General features: G+C 61.2%; 4 protein-coding genes across 7 annotated transcripts; 2 read left to right on the plus strand and 2 right to left on the minus strand.

Moving 5' to 3' along the window:
* The first annotated feature begins 3591 nt into the window (after nt 1-3591).
* On the plus strand, nt 3592-7539 carry LOC104057633 (uncharacterized). The gene is made up of 7 exons (XM_054083706.1): nt 3592-3819; nt 4261-4344; nt 5049-5137; nt 5433-5618; nt 5769-5906; nt 6092-6281; nt 6708-7539. Exons 1-7 carry the CDS (start codon nt 3606-3608, stop codon nt 7043-7045), a joined length of 1239 nt encoding a protein of 412 aa, XP_053939681.1. The 5' UTR covers nt 3592-3605; the 3' UTR covers nt 7046-7539.
* A 490-nt stretch (nt 7540-8029) lies between these two features.
* AFMID (arylformamidase) lies at nt 8030-11340 on the minus strand. 3 transcript variants are annotated; one of them, XM_054083707.1, is made up of 11 exons: nt 11223-11340; nt 11020-11110; nt 10591-10695; nt 10460-10508; nt 10205-10290; nt 10055-10127; nt 9662-9759; nt 9284-9362; nt 8871-9006; nt 8539-8691; nt 8032-8443 (listed from the first exon to the last, which is right to left on the minus strand). In XM_054083707.1, the coding sequence occupies exons 1-11, from the start codon at nt 11286-11288 to the stop codon at nt 8414-8416; spliced, it is 966 nt and encodes a 321-aa protein (XP_053939682.1). In that variant the 5' UTR covers nt 11289-11340; the 3' UTR covers nt 8032-8413. The 3 variants fall into 3 exon arrangements, with proteins under 3 accessions (XP_053939683.1, XP_053939682.1, XP_053939684.1); XM_054083709.1 differs by having other exon boundaries at nt 8034-8443; nt 8539-8643; XM_054083708.1 differs by lacking the exon at nt 9662-9759 and having other exon boundaries at nt 8030-8443; nt 10055-10290.
* Nucleotides 11341-11804: 464 nt separating this feature from the next.
* On the plus strand, nt 11805-15012 carry TK1 (thymidine kinase 1). Of its 2 annotated transcripts, XM_054083108.1 has the most exons (7): nt 11805-12010; nt 12324-12355; nt 12429-12542; nt 12620-12713; nt 13028-13117; nt 13206-13325; nt 13446-15011. In XM_054083108.1, exons 1-7 carry the CDS (start codon nt 11945-11947, stop codon nt 13599-13601), a joined length of 672 nt encoding a protein of 223 aa, XP_053939083.1. In that variant the 5' UTR covers nt 11805-11944; the 3' UTR covers nt 13602-15011. The 2 variants fall into 2 exon arrangements, with proteins under 2 accessions (XP_053939083.1, XP_053939085.1); XM_054083110.1 differs by lacking the exon at nt 12324-12355 and having other exon boundaries at nt 11927-12010; nt 13446-15012.
* A 306-nt stretch (nt 15013-15318) lies between these two features.
* Nucleotides 15319-17900, minus strand: SYNGR2 (synaptogyrin 2). The gene is made up of 4 exons (XM_054083107.1): nt 17741-17900; nt 17060-17297; nt 16617-16756; nt 15319-16523 (listed from the first exon to the last, which is right to left on the minus strand). The coding sequence occupies exons 1-4, from the start codon at nt 17843-17845 to the stop codon at nt 16326-16328; spliced, it is 681 nt and encodes a 226-aa protein (XP_053939082.1). The 5' UTR covers nt 17846-17900; the 3' UTR covers nt 15319-16325.
* Between the last annotated feature and the right edge of the window lie 204 nt (nt 17901-18104).

Here is an 18104-nt window from a genome sequence, read left to right on the forward strand (position 1 = left end):
TGTGGTGAGGGGTCCAGAACTGAACACAGTATTCAAGGTGCGGTCTCACCAGTGCTGAGTACAGAGGGAGAATCACCTCCCTGGACCTGCTGGTGACCCCATTTCTGATCCAAGCCAAGATGCCGTTGGCCTTCTTGGCCACCTGGGCACACTGCTGGCTCATGTTCAGTCGGCTGTCAACCAGCACCCCCAGGTCCTTCTCTTCCGTGCAGCTCTCCAGCCACTCTTCCCCCAGTCTGTAGCACTGCATCTCTGTTCTGCTTCCTTGTCCCAGAGGGCTGTATCCCAGGGGGTCCTACTGACTAACTCCTTGAAGGGCTGGAAGTTTGCTTTCCTAAAATTTAGGACTGACTACACTCGTCGCCTGTCCCACAACCCTCAGGACCTTGAACTCTACCAACGCGTGATCACCGCAATCCAGGCTGCCCCCGATCTCGATGTCACTGATGAGCTTCTATCTCATCCATCTTACTACGTTCATAGCTCTGAATTGCTAAATAGTAGCGAGAAGTGCTCTGTAAATTATAAAACCTGCAGCACTTTTAGAAGAAAAATAGAAGTTATAAATTAAGGTTTTGTAGCATACGGTTCCTGTTTACAGTTCTTCAGCCCTCCTGGACTCCCTGGGCCCCAAAACCAAACAAAGTATTGGAGGTGCGGCCTCACCAGTGCTGAGGAGAGGGGCATAATTGCTTCCCTGGTCCTGCTGGCCAAGCGGTTTCTGATAGAGGCCAGGAAGCCATTGACCTTCTTGGGCACGCTTGGGCTTATAGTGGCTTATTAGGCTCTAGAGTGGGCGGAAAGGCAGTGAAGAGCCGAGCCGAACAGTGCCGGGCCGAGTCGAGAGAAGCCGAGCGGATCGGAGCCGATCTTTGAAATGCAGCGCCCGCTCCCTGCCCCGCCCCTCGCGGCTAGCCCGGCCCTGTGCGCCTTGCAGGCTGCAGTACCGCTCTGCGGCCACGGCACGGCAGCACTGAGTCCCCGACCCATTCACTGCCGAGCACAGCGATCGTGCGGCTCAGCCAATGTAAGCGCTCGCTCCAGGGCTGCCATCCCCACACTCTGCCAGCAATGATTGGCCAAAGGTCTCTGAGTGCGGCTCAGATAATAGAGTGGGAAATTGGGGTGGGAAAAAGGGGAAAGGGACATGTTTTGAAAGCGCGGTGCGGGGAAGGGATGTCTTTAAAGCTTTGCTGCAGCCGCAACGCAGCACGGAGCCTCTGTAGAGTCTAGGTGACCTAGATGGGTCCTGAACGGCCCTAAAAGGGTCCCAGGGGGCTCTAGAGGGGTCCTGAGAGTCTCTACAGGGGCCCTGAGGGCTCTAGATGGGTATGGGGGGGATCTAGACAGGTCCGGGAGACTTTAGAAGGGTCCTGGGGGTCTCTATAGAGGGGTCCTAGGAGGCTCTAGAGGGGTTCTGGGGATCCTGGAAGGGTCCTGGGGGGATCTAGAGGGGTCCAGAGAGTCGTAGGGGGGTTCTGGAAGGCCTTAAAGTGGTTCCATTGAGCTCTAGAGAGATCCAGAGGGTCCTAGGGGGTTCTGTGGATCTTGAAATGGGTCCTACAGGTCCAAGAGGGGTCCTAGAAGGCCCTAAAGGGATCTCAGGTGGCTCTAGACTGGTCCTAGGGGTCTTAGAGTGGTCCTGTAGGGCTCTAGAAGGGTCCTGGAGGGTCTTAGAGGGGTCCTGAAAGGCCTTAAAGGGGTCTCATGGGGCTCTACAGGGGTCCAGAGGGTCCTAGAGGGGTTCTCTGGTTCTCTAACAGGGTCCCGCATGTCCAAGAGTAGTCCTAGAAGTCCCTAAACGGGTCCCATGGGGCTCTCAAGTAGGCTCAGGGGTTCTAAAAGGCTTCTAGAGAGCTCTGGAGGGGTCCTGAAGTCCCTAGATGGGTACTGGAGGGCTATAGACAGGTCCAGGGGACTTTAGAAGGGTCCTGGGGGTCTCTAGATGTGCACTGGAGATCCTGAAAGGGCCCTGGGGGTCTCTAGTAGGGCCCAGAATGTCTGAGAGGGGTGCTGTGGGTCTTGAAAGGGGTACTACAGGTCCAATGAGGGTCCTAGAAGGCCTTAAAGGGGTCCCAGGGGGCTTTAGAGGGGTCTTGGTGATCCTAGAGTGGTCCTGGAGGGCCCTAAAGGGGACCCAGGGGGCTCTAGAGGGGTCCAGAGGGTCCTAGGAAACCCTAAAGGGGTCCCAGTGGGCTCTAGATGGCCCTGGCAGTCTTAGAGGGGTCTTGGAAGGCCTTAAAGGGGTCTCATGGGGCTCTAGATGGGTACAGAGAGTCCTAGATGGGTCCTGTGGGTCTCAAAAGGGGTCCTGCAGGTCCAAGAGGGGTCCTAGAAGGCCCTAAAGGGGTCCCAGTGGGCTCTAGAGGGGTCCTGTGAGACTCTAGAGGGGTTCTGAAAGGCTTTAAAGGGGTCCGAGGGGGCTCTCAAGGGTTCCTGGGGGTCTTAGAGAGGTCATGGGTGGCCCTGGAGGGGTCCAGAGGGTCCTAGGTGGATCCTGTGGGTCTCAAAAAGGGTCCTGCAGGTCCAAGAAGGATCCTAGGGGGCTCTAGACAGGTCCTGCAGGTCCTAGAGGGGTCCTGGAAGGCCTTAAAGGGGTCCTGTGGGTCTCTAGAGGGGTTCAGAGAGTCCCAGAGGGGTCCTGTGGGTCTCTAACGGTGTCCTACAGGTCCAAGAGTGGTCCTAGAAGGCCCTAAACGGGTCCCAGGAGGCTCTCGAGGTGTTCAGAGGGTCCTAGGTGCATCCTGTGGGTCTCAAAAGGTGTCCTGCAGGTCTAAGAGAGGTCCTAGGGGGCTCTAGAGCGGTCCTGTGGGGCTCTAGACAGGTCTTGCAGGTCCTAGAGGGGTCCTGTGGGTCTTGAAAGGGGTCCTTGGGGTCCTAGAAGGCTTCTAGCAGGCTCTAGAGGGGTACTGGGGGTCCCTACAGGGGTCCTGCGGGCCCTAGATGGGTACTGGGGAGCTCTAGATGGGTCCAGGGACCTTTGGAAGGGTCCTGAGGGTCTCTAGAGGCATCCTGGGAGTCTCTAGAGGAGTTCTGAGGATCTTAAAATGGTCCTGGGTGTGTCTAGAGGGGCCCTGTGTGGCTCTAGAAAGGTCCAGAAGGTCCTAGAGGGGTCCTGGAAGGTCCTTAAAGGCATCCCAAGGGGCCCTAAAGGGGTCCGGAGGGTCATAGATGGGTTCTTGAAGGCCCTAAAGGGATCCAGAGGGTCACAGATGGGTTCTTGAAGGCCCTAAAGGGATCGCAGGGGGCTCTCGAGGGGTGCTGGAGGGGTCTGGTGGGGCTCTAGAGGGCTAAGGGTAAGCGTAATGGTAAGGGTAGAGGTATGGATAAGGATAGGGTTAAGGTTAAGGGTTGGAGTAGGGGTAAAGGTAAGGGTAGGGGTAAGGGTGCAGATAAGTGTAAGGGTGGAGATAAGGGTGCGGGTGCGGATAGGGGTAAGGTTTAGGGGTAGGGTGGGGCAGGGGGATCCCGGCAGCATCCCCGATCCGTGCACCCCCCTCCCCCGCGGGCACCGGGCAGAGGCCGGGCGGGACAGGCTCTGCCGGGGCCGTTCCCCCTCGGCGCGTGCCGGCTCGGTCCCGCCCCCGGCGGCCCTTGCGGCGGGGATGGCCGCGCGGGTGGCGCTGCGGCGGCTGCGGGGGGGCCTCGCGGGGCCCGGGGCGGCGCTGCGGGGCTCCCCCCGCCCCACCGGGACTCCTCTGCCCCGCACCGTGGATCTGCGGAGCGACACGGTGACGCTGCCCTGCGCCGGGATGCGCCGCGCCATGGCTCGAGCCGCCCTGGGCGACGATGACTACGGGGAGGACCCCACGGTTAACGGTGGGAGGCGGGGACCGGACCCCCCCAGCGGCCCCGGGACCGCCAGAGAAGGGGGACGCGCACTCCTCGCCTTGGGGTCCCAGCCTGCAGCCCCCCAGTGCAGGGGGCAGGCGGGATGGGAGCACGGAGCGGGGCGTCTCTGGGTGTCAGGGGTCTGGGGGTGGCTGCCTAGAGCTGGGGGGCCCAGCCACCCCCCACTGCTCGCCCAGGGCCAGCAGATGCCCTCAGGCCACCCCAGGACCCCCGTGTTTCACAGAAAGGGTCATCGGGCACTGGAACAGCTGCCCAGGGAAGGGCTCGAGTCCCCATCCCTGGAGGGATTTAAAAGATGGGTAGACGAGGTGCTCAGGGACAGGGTTTAGTGGCGGATAGGAATGGTTGCACTTGATGATCCAAGAGGTCTTTTCCAACCTGATGATTCTATGTTTCCCCCCCCTGCAGAGCTGCAGCGCCTGGTCGCAGGGATCCTGAGGATGGAGGAGGCTCTGTTTGTGCCCACGGCCACCATGGCAAATCTCATTGCTGGTGAGTGCCTGGCGCTTGCCCCAGCCCTCCTGCCCTGCAAGCTGGGGTGGACAGGTCACAAACCAAGTGCCTGGCTCCCCTGGAGGGTGTGAAGGATGAGAACAGCCCCGCTCCTCGCTGGGGACCCAAGGAGAGCCCTGCTTGTGCTCAGGAGGCTGCCTGGGTGGCTGAAGGGATACAGTAGGTTTTTTCTGACCCAAGTGCACCTCCTCGCCCCTTCCTCAGCCCACTCCACCTCAAATCAGTAGCAGCAAAACCCCACTGGAACCCCAGAGCTGCCACTTCATGTTGCTGCTGAGCAGACCCCTGCTTGGGTCTGCTCGTCCCCACCCTGCGCATGGCCTCTGCTCTGCTCTGCTCCATGAACCTTGACCTGTAAGTGGCGATCCACTGTGTGGGAGTGTGGGACCCACTCCAACCCCAGCCATGCACATGCACCAAGGAGGGGAGGCCATGCTCCGGAGCTGCTGTGGGCAGACCCCATCTGACAGCTCCAGCACCTCCAGGCATGGAGTGGATGCCCCATGCCCGCAGCAGGCTGCGCTGCTGCAGTGCTGTTGTGCTGCATGCCCAGCCTTCGCCCACCGGAGCCCCACAATGTGCCAGAGTGCAGACAGCCCACTGAGCCCACCTGCCCTCCAGCACGTGCTGCCCACTGGGTGCTGCCCACAGTTCCCCCACCTCATAGCCCCTTTCCTTCCTAGTGATGTGCCACTGCCAGCGCAGGGGAGGTCAGATGCTCCTTGGCCAGGATGCCCACCTACACGTCTACGAGCATGGTGGGGCCGCCCAGGTGGGTGCTGTGGGTTGGATGAGCTCAGGCTGGGGTGGCCTGGTGGCACCGGCAGGAGAGGCAAGGCCAGGAGGGTGGCTTGTTGCTGCCCTCCTCTGGCTACCATGCCCAGCTGGGCGGGGATCCCTGCTGGGCTGCATCAGCAGCATCACCTGGAGCCCCCCAAGCCACAGCCTGGGGCGAGTGGGGCTGAGTGCACCCTGTGCAGGCAGAGAGGGGATGGAGGAGCAGAGGGACCCCCTTGCACCGCCACCATCCCCCATCAGCTCTGCTCTCTGCCCTGCCGTGGGCGCAGGTCGCTGGTGTTCACTCCCAGGCGCTTCCAGACCTGCCAGATGGGACCTTTGACCTGGACCAGCTGGAGATGACCATCCGTGGAGCCCATGGCAGCCGGTATCACCCGCGCCCAGAGCTCATCTGCCTGGAGAACACACACAGCGCGGCAGGGGGGCGGGTGCTGCCCCTCACCTACCTCCAGCAGGTAGGAGCCCACCAGTGACTAGCAGTAGCCCAGTCTGGGCACAGGCATGACCCAGCAGGACAGCACCACAGGAAGTCAGAGCACAGCTCATGTTGGTGCCAACTGTTGCAGGGGTCGCTCCCACTCCAGCTGCTCCTCTGCCTCCCCCAGGTCCGCGGGCTTGCTGACCGCTACGGGCTGCGGGTGCACATGGACGGAGCGCGGCTGATGAACGCAGCGGTGGCCCAGGGTGTGGAACCGGCTCAGATCACCCAGCACTGCGACTCTGTGTCCCTGTGCTTCTCCAAGGTATTTTTGCATGGAGAGGGAGTCCCTGGGGCCAGACAGGGCCAGCACAAGCTGGGGTCCTGCTCTTGTTTGGGGACATCGGGCCGAGTGCCCACCTTGCAGACTGGGGCATCCCTGGACACATCCCTGGGAAGGGCAAGGGCAGCCCCACGGCAGCTGGGGTCACCACTCTGGTGGCTCCACAGGGCCTGGGCGCTCCAGCTGGCGCAGTGTTAGCAGGACACAAGGAGTTTGTCACTGAGGCCTGGCGTGTGCGGAAGCTGCTGGGTGGGGGGATGCGGCAGGCAGGCGTGCTGGCAGCCGCTGCCCGCGTTGGACTGGAACACATGGAGACGCTGTGCAGAGACCACGACAATGCCCGACACTTTGCTGAAGGTATCTTTGCGCTCCTGAGCATGTGGGGAGGTACAATGTCGCTCTCTCTGCCTAGCTGCGCAGGCTTCCATGTGCTCCTGCACAGCCAGGTCCTGCCTGGCAGCCCAGCCTTATCCCAGCTGGGCTCACCGCACCCTGCACCACTCGGCATTGCCAGGGTTGAGAGCAATGCAGGCAGCTTCCTCAGGCAGCCAAGCTAGATCTCCAGCTGGGTGAGGATGCCACTGGAGGCCCTGCTTGGCTGGAGTGCCAGAATGATGCCGTGCCTGTCCCTGTGGTGCCCACAGTGACCCTGGTGCTGCACAGAGGGGAGAGCAAAGGGCTTCTCCTTCAGACAGCACCTGGCACAGGGCATGAGCAGCACTGCAGCCTCCTCTCCCAGAAAGCTGAGCACGGGGCTCACAGCCTCCCACCCACCTCCCCCAGGCATCCAGGAGCTGAACTCGCCTGTCTGCTCTGTCAACCTGGCGGCGGTGGAGACAAATATCGTGATGGTGAGCGTCAAAGGGGGCTTGCTGTCCCCTACGGAGCTCTGCAATCATCTGCAGGCAGTGAGCAAAGAGGAGGTGGCAGAGACCGGTGAGGCTGTCAGTGTCTTGGTACTGCCCTGGTCAGCACACACTGTGCGTGCCGTCTGGCACCGCGATGTCTCAGCCCATGATACCGAGTCTGCGAAGAACAAGCTGGAGTTTGTGGCCAGAAAATGGCAGGAGAAGCTGGTCCAAGGATGGCGCCCGACTCCTCCAAGTGCAGGGGGAGGCTGAGCATCCTCTCAGCCCAGGAGGGACGGCTCTCCCAGCCCTGTCCTGGCAGCCACACAGCATGCTCCAGGCATGTTCTCAGCGGGGTGCAGCACAACAACCAGCCTGTGTGCAGCCCTGCAAAGCACCGTGATCCCAGCCCAGGGGAGAGCTCAGACCTCTGGGGAGGGAGTTCCTCTGCTGACATGCCCAGGGGGACAGACTGCATCTTACATCCCCACCCAGACTCCTCTGAGGCAGCTTCCCCACCTCGCTACTCACCAGCAGACTCACCACCAGCACCCTCTAGTCCTCTACAGGAGCTCTGCTCCTGTTACTCGGGTCCTGCGACAGCACCCAAAAACAGAGCCAGAACCCCCCACCCCAAAGGTCACACACTATGTGTGGCCCATGTGCAGTGAATATCTGCAAGGATGCTGCCGTGAGGAGACTGATCCCAAGGGATGGTCAGGGCACAAAATAAACCTGTTCGGGCAGTGCTGTGGCTGTGCAGGATGTTTCCTTCAAAGTGTGCTCCTGTCCAGACAGTGCAGCAGGGACATCACCACAGCCTAGATGTCCCCGTTGAGAGAAACGTGCTTGTGAGGACATGGCGAGCAGCTCAGGTACACCACCAGGGCCACACACAGCAGCACCAAAATTTGTATCTTGCCACGATTGTGGCAGGGGTACGAGCCTAGCCTGGCTCAGACAGCTCCTCCACCACCTTCCATCCCCAAAGGCTGGTGTTGGCCTGTCCCACAGCCTCCCTTGCAGCCTCCACCGGGCTCTCCAGGCTTCCCTGCCTGCTGAGCGTGTCACCTTCTGGCGTGGCCAGCCCCAGCTTTGCCTGCACAAAGAGCTGAGCCAGGCTCAGTGGCACGCTCCCCACTGCTGGCATGGAAGAGCCCAGCTGTGGGACAGAAGCTCTGTGCCAGAAGAGGGGATCCTCTCTGCAGCAGCCATGTCCAGTGTGTACTCACTGGCTCAGCCCAGCCCCGGGAAGCCCAGTCACACCCAAGCAGCATTTATTCCTATTTTATTTGGCAATAAGCAGTTTAAAGGAGACAAAGGGAACAAACATCATTATCTGGTCACCCTGACAGAGCCCTACCAGCCCAGTGAGCTCCAGACAGGCAGAAACAGCCTAACAAAAGACGCAAGCCCAGATGAGAAAGGGTGGTACCTGGTGCTCCTTGCTCTGAGCCCCCCTAGCCAACTGCAGGCTGGAGTGAATGGAGCAGGCAAGGAGCAGGGCTGGAGGCAGCAACTAGCCTGTGCTGCAGGACCCCCAGCTAGCTGGAGTGAGGCAGCAGGAGGACAGGGTGTATGGAGGCACCTGTTGCCATCACGCAGGGCAGTGGTTCCCTTCTGTTTGCTCCCGACATGCCGTCAAGCTCTTGAAATCATGTTCAGAATCACCTAGGATGAGGAACCAAGCCCTGTGAGCGGTGCCTGACCCGGTGTGCAGGGGGAGCTCGCCTTGGCACAGCTAAGGATGGGAGCTCTTCCCCTACCTGAGTGAGGACATAGCTTTCCTCTGACAGCTTCTCAATGATGTCAAAATGATCCACGCCAGCAAGATCCATCAGGGAGACAGACCAGCCGGCTGTGCGCAGGGCCTGTGGAGAGTGCGGTGCTGGCAGGATGGACCCTGACCTCCACCCAGCCTGGACAGGGGAGCAGGAATGATGGCTTCACAAGGGCTAGCGTTCTCCCCTAAGCTGCTGTTGCCTTCAACAGCAGCCATCACCCCAGCAGCAGAAATACTGCTCTGAGATGGCATATGAGCTCTTCATCCCAGCTTAGCAGGCCACGGAGCTGGGCAGGGTGTGGTGGGGGGGCTCACCTGGCCATACTCCTGCGACTGCCTGCGAAACTCTGGGGAGTCGTGCTGGGCCACAGCCACGAGCACCTCACAAGCTGCAGCCATAGGCGCTGGTGGGGTGACACACAGCATGGGGCTGTTCCGCTGGGCAACCTCCCTGGAGGAGACACCGCAGTGGCAGCTGATGCAGCTCCTCGCTCAGAGAGGGCGGCTTTGCCTGCAGGCACCCATCTCCTCGGCTGCATGCACCAGCCAGGCGGAGGGCACAGGGCTGCGCTGCGTCAGGCGCAGAGGCAGCAGGTACTCCACAGTGCAAGAGTTGTGTTGGCAGGGGCAGAGCAGGCTGCAGAGCTGCTAAGTGCCGGCCCACAGGCTGCGCTGGCCAACCCCGTGTGTGTGCACCTTGTCACTGTCCCCACAGCATGCAGACTCACCGGCTCATCTTCAGTGCATCATTCACATAGGTGTGCAGAATGGGCTCCAGGTCGTACACGCCACTCACCAGCACAGCTCCTGCAGGCAGAGCCGCCAGCATGTGAGGGGCCCTGCGACTCAGGCCACTCTCACCACCCCGCATGAGGGACTTTCTTTGCGCCTCAGTGAGCAGCTGATGGGTGCAGGACACACACAGCCCCGGGGCAGTGTGGCCAGGAGCCCCAAGTCCTGCACTCCCAGTGCCCATGGGCTGCAGTCAGCTGAGGCAAAGCATCTCCCTTGACTCTGCAGCCCCACATGGGCAGCAAAGACAGCCTCGTCACAAGCACAGGCACCAGTTCTCCTTTTGCCTCCGTGTCTGGACACAGCAGCACTACCTTTAATATCTGGTGCCACTCCATATTCTGTCCAGTCCGTGGACAACACCATGGCTGCCAACTGGGCCCCTGCTGAGTGTCCACACAGGTAAACACCTCTGGAGAGAGGGAGTCATGAGCCAGTGCAGAGAGTGAGGCACAGCCCCTGCTGCCTCAGGACACCTCGTTCCACACAGAGGAGGTGGCACAGCGGCAAGTGCTGCTGCCCACACATGGCAGCTTGGACACATTTCTCAGTCCAGCACTCAGACCAAGGCGTCAAAGCCTTTGTCACAGAGCGGGGCTCGTGTTGCTGCCACAGCCACCGCCACGTACCAAACCACTCATGACACAGTTTGACTTGAAGGTGTGATAGTGGCTGTGGTGGTGGGGTGGAAGGGATCCACATCCCACCTGATCCCACTGTAGTGCTCCACCAGGAAGGCGAGGCTGCGCCGCACCTGCAGCACCATGATGTCCATGTGGCCTGGGAAGAGAGAGGGCAGAGTCTGGTGGGCGCGGGGCCAGCGCCAGCAGCCAGAGCCTCTGCCGAGCAGCACCTACCTTTGGGAGCTGTGTCATACCCCACCGCTGCCACCATCACTCCCTGCGACACCAGCGGGGGGGCTGCAAACCCCGACTCCTCTTTACTGAAGGGGGAAGAGAAGCTATGGGCGGTGGGGGCCAGGGTCTCCTGGGGCTGGCCAAGAGGCTGATCAGACCCGGAGGGCCCACAGCAAGTGGGAATAAGAAGGGAGGCATCAAAGCAGGCTGGGGGTTCCCTTCTTGAGGGATCCCCTTGCCCACAGCCCAACTGACCTCAGGCACTGCCAGTATCCACCATGGATATAGACAAGGAGCGGGAATGCTGTGCAGCAGAGACTGGAGTGAGTGGGGGGCACAGTCTCTATGGCCCGCGCCCACCCCTCACCGCCTTGCCTATCACCTACTTCCAGAAGTATCCCTGGGCAAATAGATGTCCAGCTTCTCCCCCTCCCCGCCGCCGTAGGGGATGTGCAGTGAGGTCTCTGTGCCAGCCCGTGCCCGCTGCGTTCCTGCAGGAGGACGGAGACAGCACCGGGGCTGTGGCACCCAAGTGACAGCCCCGATCCTGCACGCCTGTCCCGGTACACCCTCATCTGCCACCCCAGCTCCCAGTAACCCCACTCCCGCGACCCTCGCTCCCATCACCCCAGCTCCCGGTACCCCCGCTGCTACCACCCAAGCTCCTCGTACTCCCGCACCTGCCACCCCCACTCCCGGTACGCCCGGTCCCACCACCGCAGCTCGCGGTACCCCCACATTTGCCACACCAGCTCCCGGCACCCCAGCTCCTGCCACCCTCGCCAGCCCGGTGACGGGTGCCGCCCGCTCCTCACCCGCCGCCGTCGCCGCGAGGTGTGCTTGGATGACGGCGTCGCTGCCCATGCGCGGGGACCAGCGGCTGGGGGAGTACTGCTCCTCCAGCGCCTGCCGGGGGGCACGGCGGCTGCGGCACTGGGAGGCACCGGGGCGGCGGGGACCGGCCGAGGACCCCTCGCCCCGCGGGCGAGCCCCGCGCTGTCCGCCCCATGAGCCCTACCTCCGTGGACATGTTTCGCCAGCCCCCCACGCTGCGGCCGGGACCGGCCCCGGTCCCGATCCCCATCCCGGTCCCGCTCAGCGCCGACCGCGACACCGCAGCCTCCCGGGGGCGTGGCCCAAGCTGGGGGCGTGACCATTGACGAGCGAGGGCGTGGTCAAAGCTGAGCGGGGGCGTGGCCAGAACCGGGGAGCAAGGTCTCCCCCCCCATTGGCCGGCCCTGGAGGCGAGGGGGGGAGCCTCAGGGGGAATCCCAGCTCCCATTGGTCGCCCTGGCAGGCGGGGGCGGGGTTAGAGCCTGGGGGCGTGTCCAAAGGCCAAAAGCTTGGCCTCCCTGCTCCCGTTGGCCTCCCCGGCAGGCGGGGCGGTCGGTGGGCAGCGGGGGGGGCCTACCCTGCTCCCATTGGTTGCCCCGGGAGTCAGGGCCAGGGTCGGGGCATGCGAGGGGCCGCTCCATCTCCCATTGGCTGCCCCGGGGGGCGGGGCGGGGCTGGGATCACTCAGGGCGATGACTCCTGGGCGCGCGGTGCACTCCGGGAAGACGGCGCGGGTCTGGGATCAGAGGGAAATAAGAATCTTGGCGCCCGCGCTCCGATTGGCTGGCGCGGCAGCGCGAAGCCTCCTTTGAATGGCCGGCGGGGAATCACGTGGGCGCGAGGCGCCCTCTGATTGGCTGGCGCGACTCCGCGGCGCGCGCGGGTGTCGCTCTGTACGGTGCCGCCATGAGCTGCCTCGCCGTGCCTGGCGTCCACCCCGGCTCGCCTAGCCGCCCGCGGGGCCAGATCCAGGTACCGGGCACAGCGGGGGTGCCGAGGCCGCGGGGGTGCCGAGGCCGGGCCGGTACCGGAGGTGCATAGGGTGCAGAGCTCGGGCCGATACCGGGAGGGATGCCTGTGCTCTGTGGGTGATGGCGGAGCCGTGGGGATACAGAGACCGGGCTAGTACCGGGAGGGGGATTCTGGGGTCGGGGTCGATGGTGCGGCCGCGCTGGTGTGAGGCTGCAGAGGCCGAACCGGCGCCAGGCACGGCACCGGGTCTGCCTGTGTGGTGCCCCCACCGAGCCATGCCCGCCACCGCTGAACCCCGCCGTTCTGCCCGCAGGTGATCTTCGGGCCCATGTTCTCTGGGAAGAGGTAGGTCTGGGGGCTGGGGGCGGGGTCGGCTGAGATCCCAGGCACGGAGCCTGCTGATGGCCATTCCTTGCAGCACAGAGCTGATGCGGCGGGTGCGGCGGTTCCAGCTCGCGCAGTACCGGTGCCTGCTGGTGAAGTATGCCAAGGACACGCGCTACAGCACCTCCGGCCTCTCCACACATGACAGGTGAGTGCCATGGGATCCACCCCTGTGGGCCCAGCGACTGGGCTGCCTGGCTCACCTTCCCATTCTGATTCCCACAGGAACACCATGGAGGCCCTGCCAGCGTGCCTGCTCAAGGACGTGTACCAGCAGGCACTGGGCGCTGCGGTCATCGGCATTGACGAGGGCCAGTTCGTAAGTGCCTGGCCAGGGCAGGTCCTAGGGAAGTCTGCAGAATGCAGTCTCTTTAGAGCACCCTGAAGGAGGCCCGAGTCCTCTAGGAGGGGGTGGGAAGCAGTGCTCTGGGACAGTCTGATCCTCCTGGATTGTGCTCGGATAGTCAAACCTTTCCTTTTGTCTCTCCAGTGAGGCCGGAGCCCATTCCACATGTAGGCAATGTGGCTCTAGTTTTCTTTGTGCCCTGTGCTTCTGCCTGGGCATGTGCTGGGGGATCCTGAGTGAAGTGCTGCCCCTTCTTTCTCCTGACACTGCTTCTGTACCTCCTCTAGTTCCCAGACATTGTGGAGTTCTGTGAGATGATGGCCAATGCAGGGAAAACCGTCATCGTTGCTGCTCTCGATGGGACTTTCCAGAGAAAGGTAAAACACCCTTTTTTTAGTACAGCAGCTTGCTTTGGGATAGTCATAGAACCCATACAACAGAACAACCTCTGCTGTCTTGGCACAGGCTTTTGGAAGCATTCTGAACCTGGTCCCGCTGGCAGAGAGCGTGGTGAAGCTGAATGCTGTATGCATGGAGTGCTACCGCGATGCCTCCTACACAAAGAGGCTGGGAGCAGAGAGGGAGGTGAGTTCCCTTGGAACAGAAAGCACTTTAGTAGCTTCACCTTGCCAGTCCTGCTAGCCTGGATGGATCTCCTCAGGGTAACTGGGCTCTGCTGAGTCTCTCTCCCAATTTTCTTGCCAGATTGAAGTGATTGGAGGAGCAGACAAGTACCACTCTGTCTGTCGAGCCTGCTACTTCCACAAGCGGCCTCAGCAGTTGGGGCTGGAAAACAAGGAGAATGTGCCCATGGGGGTGAAGCAGCTGGAAGTGGCTGTCTCCCGGAAGATCTTTACTTAACTGCTGGGCTTTCACATGGGAAACACCAAGAGGAAGGAAGCTAAATGTCTCCTAGTTGCAAGATCTGTCTTGCTCTGCTTTTAGCCAAACTCTTAACTGCCTTAGCTCTGCCTGCCAAGCCACTGTTCCTCTGCACGAGCACCGTGGAAGGGGAGGATTGACTGGACCTGATACCAGGGTAGGGCTGAGGCAGAAGCCTGACTGAAATTGAGTTCCTTTCTCAGAAGCCGGAAAAGAGGCAGGTGTAGTTACTGATGCTGCCGTACTAACAAGTCCTGGAAAACCCTCATGGCAAGCCAGGCTGCGGGGCTTCCATCACTCACCGTAGTTCTGGCCTGCTCTCCTGGCTTCTGCCTGTGTTCAGATGGACACTGGTGGCTGGCTTACTTGTCTGGGAGAGCAACCGTTTCTTTCTCTCTTGTGTACTGTTGCTAAATTCTAGATTTCTTAAGACAATGTACAGTAACTCGGTATTTTAAACCCACTTCCTTTTTTAACACAGTCTGAGGAGATAGCTCGTTCCTTGTTGTAGAGCTGTGGCACAACTTTTAAACTGACACATATAACAGCAGCCTGGCCCCTAGCACAGTCCCTTTGAACAGCTGTCCATGACTGGTCTGTTTGGCATTATGCTCACTCAGTGTAGCTGTGCTGTACAGCTTTTGTTGAAACAGCAGAGGGGAAATGAAGGCTTGGCTTGATGGCCTGACAGCAGGCTCCTGGCTTTTGAATGCACAAGGGCCAGCAGTAGTCTTTGTGCTAAGGCAGAGTCCTTTTAGAAGAGCTGCACTTCACTTGAGGAAGAGTCACTGCTCCAAAATCAGGGAGGTTTTGCTCAGGTCCAAGCTCAGTGGTGCCAGTCCAGTGCTGATGCACCAGGGAAGGGTTTAGAGGCTAAAGGCTTAATCTGTAAAGGTCTGGGCTACTTTTCCTGTGAAGATCTCTGCTTTGAGTGGAAGGTTCTCAACTCTAGTCATGTATCTTGCTCCCCTTTGAACCTCCCAAAAATTCCTGAGGCCGATTCTTCCTTTGCTGAAGATTGACTGGAGGATCCTTTTCCCTCATTGTTTGACTGGGCTTTTGGAAGGTTCTTCTTCCTCTTTCTCCTTGCAAAAATGCTTTTCCCTGTAAGGTCCAAGTAGTAGCTCTTGGTTCTGACCAGGTCCAATCTCCATGTGCAAATGCAGTGCTCTCTGTTGGCCTCTTCCCTGGAAGGGTACAAGAGTTGTTGGGAAACCACTGCTCCTTCTGTGTTACTCAAAGTAATGACAGCTGCATAGCTCACAAACACTTCAGTGCCCACAAACACTCAGTGCCAGGCCTGGGCTTTCTCTTGGGGACAGGGAAGGCAGCACAGCTACTGGGTTAGGTTAATAAACTAAGGAATCACCTCTGTGTGTTTTGTACCAGACTGTGCTGAAAAGGCTTCCCTGCAGTGATCAGTGTGCAGACGGCACAGGCTGACTGCTTGCAGCAGCAGCCCAGGCTGGGTGTTGCTCCAACCTCTAAATCTCTGCTCCAACCTCCTAAACAGACTCAGTGAGGAACAGGAGGAGGGCTCACCTAAAAATAACCACAAGCACGAGTGTGCTGTTTGCAGCACAGCAGTCGGCTGGGCCTGTTCGGCTGCTTCTCTGCCTGGAGCCCCCAGAGCCTGGGTTCCTCCTGGGAGAGGATGAACCTTGCTTGGCTTCCCCAGAGAAGAAACGCACATGGTGGTGAGGTGAAAAAGTTTATTCCATCTCTACAGTGTCAAACAACTATTTGAAGGCTACTCGAACAGCGACAGCTCGCACAGCACACACTGCTGCTGGGAACTGCCCCCCAACAGGTGCAGCAGGAAAACATAACCTGAGCCAGGCAGCCAGCACGCGCACTGCCGGGGCAGCTGGGAGTGTGGCGCTGCCCATGGAGCAGCAGGCAGGACGGAGCAGTAGGCAGGATGGTGCACACTGCCTCGCTTCTGTGGAGGCAAGCAAGAAGGGCCGAGTACCAAGTCAGCAGGGACAGAGCTCCAGGACCTTCCATGGACATCTGGAGAAGCCATAGCCCCACAGCCCAGCGCTTGTTGCTCCCACAGATCCCAAACTGCAACATCTGAGGACTGGCAGCTCTAGCGCAGGCTGTGGGAAGGCACAGCATGGCAGTTTATAGTCAAAAGAAGACAGCTTTGGCATCAAGCTCACCCAGCAGCAGCTGAGGGGGAAGGCACAGGACGCTGGCAGCAGACACTGCTCAGCTGCGCTATGGTAGCGGGAACTGGCACCTGAGAGGCTGTAGCCAGCAGGGCTGTAAAGGCACCGATGCCAGGAGGGGCCTGGGCAGCAGTCACTAGGGCAGAGGGGCTGCAAGCCGCACCCTCACTCCCCTAGCTCCTCCTGAGGGCACTGCAGGGGGGGTAGGCGCTCGGCCTTGCCAGGCTGCCATGCACACCCACCCTCCCTGGAGCCGCAGGGCTGTGCTCAGTGGTTGCACATCACCCAATCTCTACGTGCCAAATCTCTGCTCCACACCACACTCCAGATCCCAGCAGGGAGAAGCTCAGCTCCACAACCAGGACCGAGCCCCTCCTGCACCCTAGCCCTGGTGGCCTTCACGTAAAGCAACCACCACCTTCCCATCCCACCTTCCCCCTTCAAGTGGCAGGTCCCTCCCCTCCCACCCCCAAGAAGAGAATTGCACTGGTACAGCTGGCTGTGCCGCACCGCGTAGTCAGGCAGAGGCTCAGTACACTGGGGGGGGTTGGTAGCCCTCTGGGCCTTCTGCGGTTTGGGTGAAGGGTGGCTGCTGGTAGCTGTCATGGCTGATGTTGGGATAGCTGGAGTAGGGAGTTGGGACCTCCGGGGTGGGGTCGACGTAGCTTTGGGCAAAGTCCTCCACCCCCATCTTGTACCTCTTGTAAGCGAAGGCGATCAGGAGGCCCTAGAGAGACAAGGAGGCCATCGGCATCAGGGCTCCCCAGGGAACCCCTCCACGCTCCTGAGCGAGGCTGGGCTCTGATGTGGCTGCACTCACCCAGGAGAAGATGGAGAAGAAGCTGAAGGTGATGGCGGCACGGGCTGAGTCAGCCCCAACGCGCACATGGTCAGCTGGTGTCCAGGACCACTGGTTGGTCAAGAAACAAAAGCCGACAAACCACAGGAACGTCCAGAGACCTGTGGGGAGAAGGTGGCATGAGGAGCTGAGGCTGTGGTTTGCAGCTCCCAGGTTGAACTCTGATCCCACCAGGCTGCTGCTGCCATTGGAGTTGGGGGGATGGAGGCCACTGCAGCCACCCAGCCTGGTGCAGTCCTCCCCGCAGCTCCTCGGAATGCCTTCAGCAGGCAGCATGTGGCCCATGGGCAGTGTGCCAGGCGGGAGCGACTCCCTTCACCAGGCACTAGCAGCCACGTCACAGGACAAATGCAGCCATTGTAGCCACTGCAGAAGGCGCAGCCCTGCCCCGTGGCCATTGGTACCTGAGAAGGTGAGGTCCGCCAGGACCAGGTACTTGCGGTCGGTAGTGTTGCTGATCTGGGGGAAGTAGATGTCCACCATGAAGAAGAAGATGCAGGCGAGGAAGGCAAGGACGCCAATGCCAATGCCGTAGCGGCAAGCATCTTCGTTGTGGTTGAAGACACAGAAGAGCTTGGAGGAGGTGGACAGGTTGGTGTAGCCCTCCCCAACCAGGCAGGCGAAGACAATCAGAGCAAAGACCTGCAGAGACGGGCGCAGGCGTCCGGCACCGGGGCAGCACCAGGGGCTCTGCCAGGGCTGGGGGCACCAACCCAGGCTCAACTGAGCCGGGAGGGAAGGAAAAACTGTGGGGTAGTGCTGGGTCGGGCTGTGGGGTCCCAGGACAGGAGGGAGGCAAATGTGGGGTCTGGGTGTGGGGTTGGGGACAGGAGGGAGGGGTAGGCAGGGGTGGGATGTGGGGTCTGAAAGAGGAGGGAGGGGAAGGTGGGGATCAGGTGCGGGGGCTGAGACCGGAGGGAGGAGGAGGCTGGGGTCGGATGTGGTGTCTGGGACAGGAGGGAGGGAGAGGCGGGGATCAAACGCGGGTCCGGGGCAGGAGGGCGGGGAGAACCAGGACGGGGTTTGGGTCCAGGACAGGAGGGGGGACCGGAGCCGAGGTTGTCCCGTGTCCCCGCCGCACTCACCGCGCTGGCGATGCGCGCCAGGACCTGCGGCTGCTGCACGAAGCGCCCGAGGTCGAAGGAGCCGCCGGCCTTGGCCGCCCCGTAGGCGCCGCCGCTCTCCTCCATCGCCCCGCAGCCTCCGCCGCTCCTGCGCGGCCCCGCCCCGGGGCGGGCTCGGGGCGGCCCCGGCTGTGCCCCGCCCGGGCACACGAGACCGGGTGCGGCGCTCCCGGCAGCGGGCGGAGCTGGGGGAGGGCACCGATACCCTCGGGTACCAGTCGGTGGCGCCGCGAAACCCCACGGAGCCCCTCAGCGCCCCACATTGACCCCCGCGGAGCCCCTCAGCGCCCCATAGTGGCCCTACGAGCTCATCGGTGGCCCCACT

This window comes from Cuculus canorus, chromosome 18, assembly GCF_017976375.1.
Source record: "Cuculus canorus isolate bCucCan1 chromosome 18, bCucCan1.pri, whole genome shotgun sequence".
NCBI classification, from domain to species: domain Eukaryota; kingdom Metazoa; phylum Chordata; class Aves; order Cuculiformes; family Cuculidae; genus Cuculus; species Cuculus canorus.

What these genes read in the sequence shown, in the direction of transcription:
- TK1 (XM_054083108.1), top strand. Translation starts at nt 11,945, where the DNA reads ATGAGCTGCCTCGCCGTGCCTGGCGTCCACCCCGGCTCGCCTAGCCGC. An exon ending in GGCCTCTCCACACATGACAG is followed by an intron (nt 12,543 to 12,619) that starts GTGAGTGCCATG and finishes TGATTCCCACAG; the next exon opens with GAACACCATGGAGGCCCTGC. An exon ending in ATGGGACTTTCCAGAGAAAG is followed by an intron (nt 13,118 to 13,205) that starts GTAAAACACCCT and finishes GTCTTGGCACAG; the next exon opens with GCTTTTGGAAGCATTCTGAA.
- SYNGR2 (XM_054083107.1), bottom strand. Translation starts at nt 17,845, where the DNA reads ATGGAGGAGAGCGGCGGCGCCTACGGGGCGGCCAAGGCCGGCGGCTCC. An exon ending in TGGCGCGCATCGCCAGCGCG is followed by an intron (nt 17,298 to 17,740) that starts GTGAGTGCGGCG and finishes CCGTCTCTGCAG; the next exon opens with GTCTTTGCTCTGATTGTCTT. An exon ending in GGCGGACCTCACCTTCTCAG is followed by an intron (nt 16,757 to 17,059) that starts GTACCAATGGCC and finishes TTCTCCCCACAG; the next exon opens with GTCTCTGGACGTTCCTGTGG.
- AFMID (XM_054083707.1), bottom strand. Translation starts at nt 11,288, where the DNA reads ATGGGGATCGGGACCGGGGCCGGTCCCGGCCGCAGCGTGGGGGGCTGG. An exon ending in GATGCACTGAAGATGAGCCG is followed by an intron (nt 9,007 to 9,283) that starts GTGAGTCTGCAT and finishes TGTCTCCTCCAG; the next exon opens with GGAGGTTGCCCAGCGGAACA. An exon ending in AGTCGCAGGAGTATGGCCAG is followed by an intron (nt 8,692 to 8,870) that starts GTGAGCCCCCCC and finishes TCCCCTGTCCAG; the next exon opens with GCTGGGTGGAGGTCAGGGTC.
- LOC104057633 (XM_054083706.1), top strand. Translation starts at nt 3,606, where the DNA reads ATGGCCGCGCGGGTGGCGCTGCGGCGGCTGCGGGGGGGCCTCGCGGGG. An exon ending in TGTCCCTGTGCTTCTCCAAG is followed by an intron (nt 5,907 to 6,091) that starts GTATTTTTGCAT and finishes GTGGCTCCACAG; the next exon opens with GGCCTGGGCGCTCCAGCTGG. An exon ending in TGCCCGACACTTTGCTGAAG is followed by an intron (nt 6,282 to 6,707) that starts GTATCTTTGCGC and finishes CACCTCCCCCAG; the next exon opens with GCATCCAGGAGCTGAACTCG.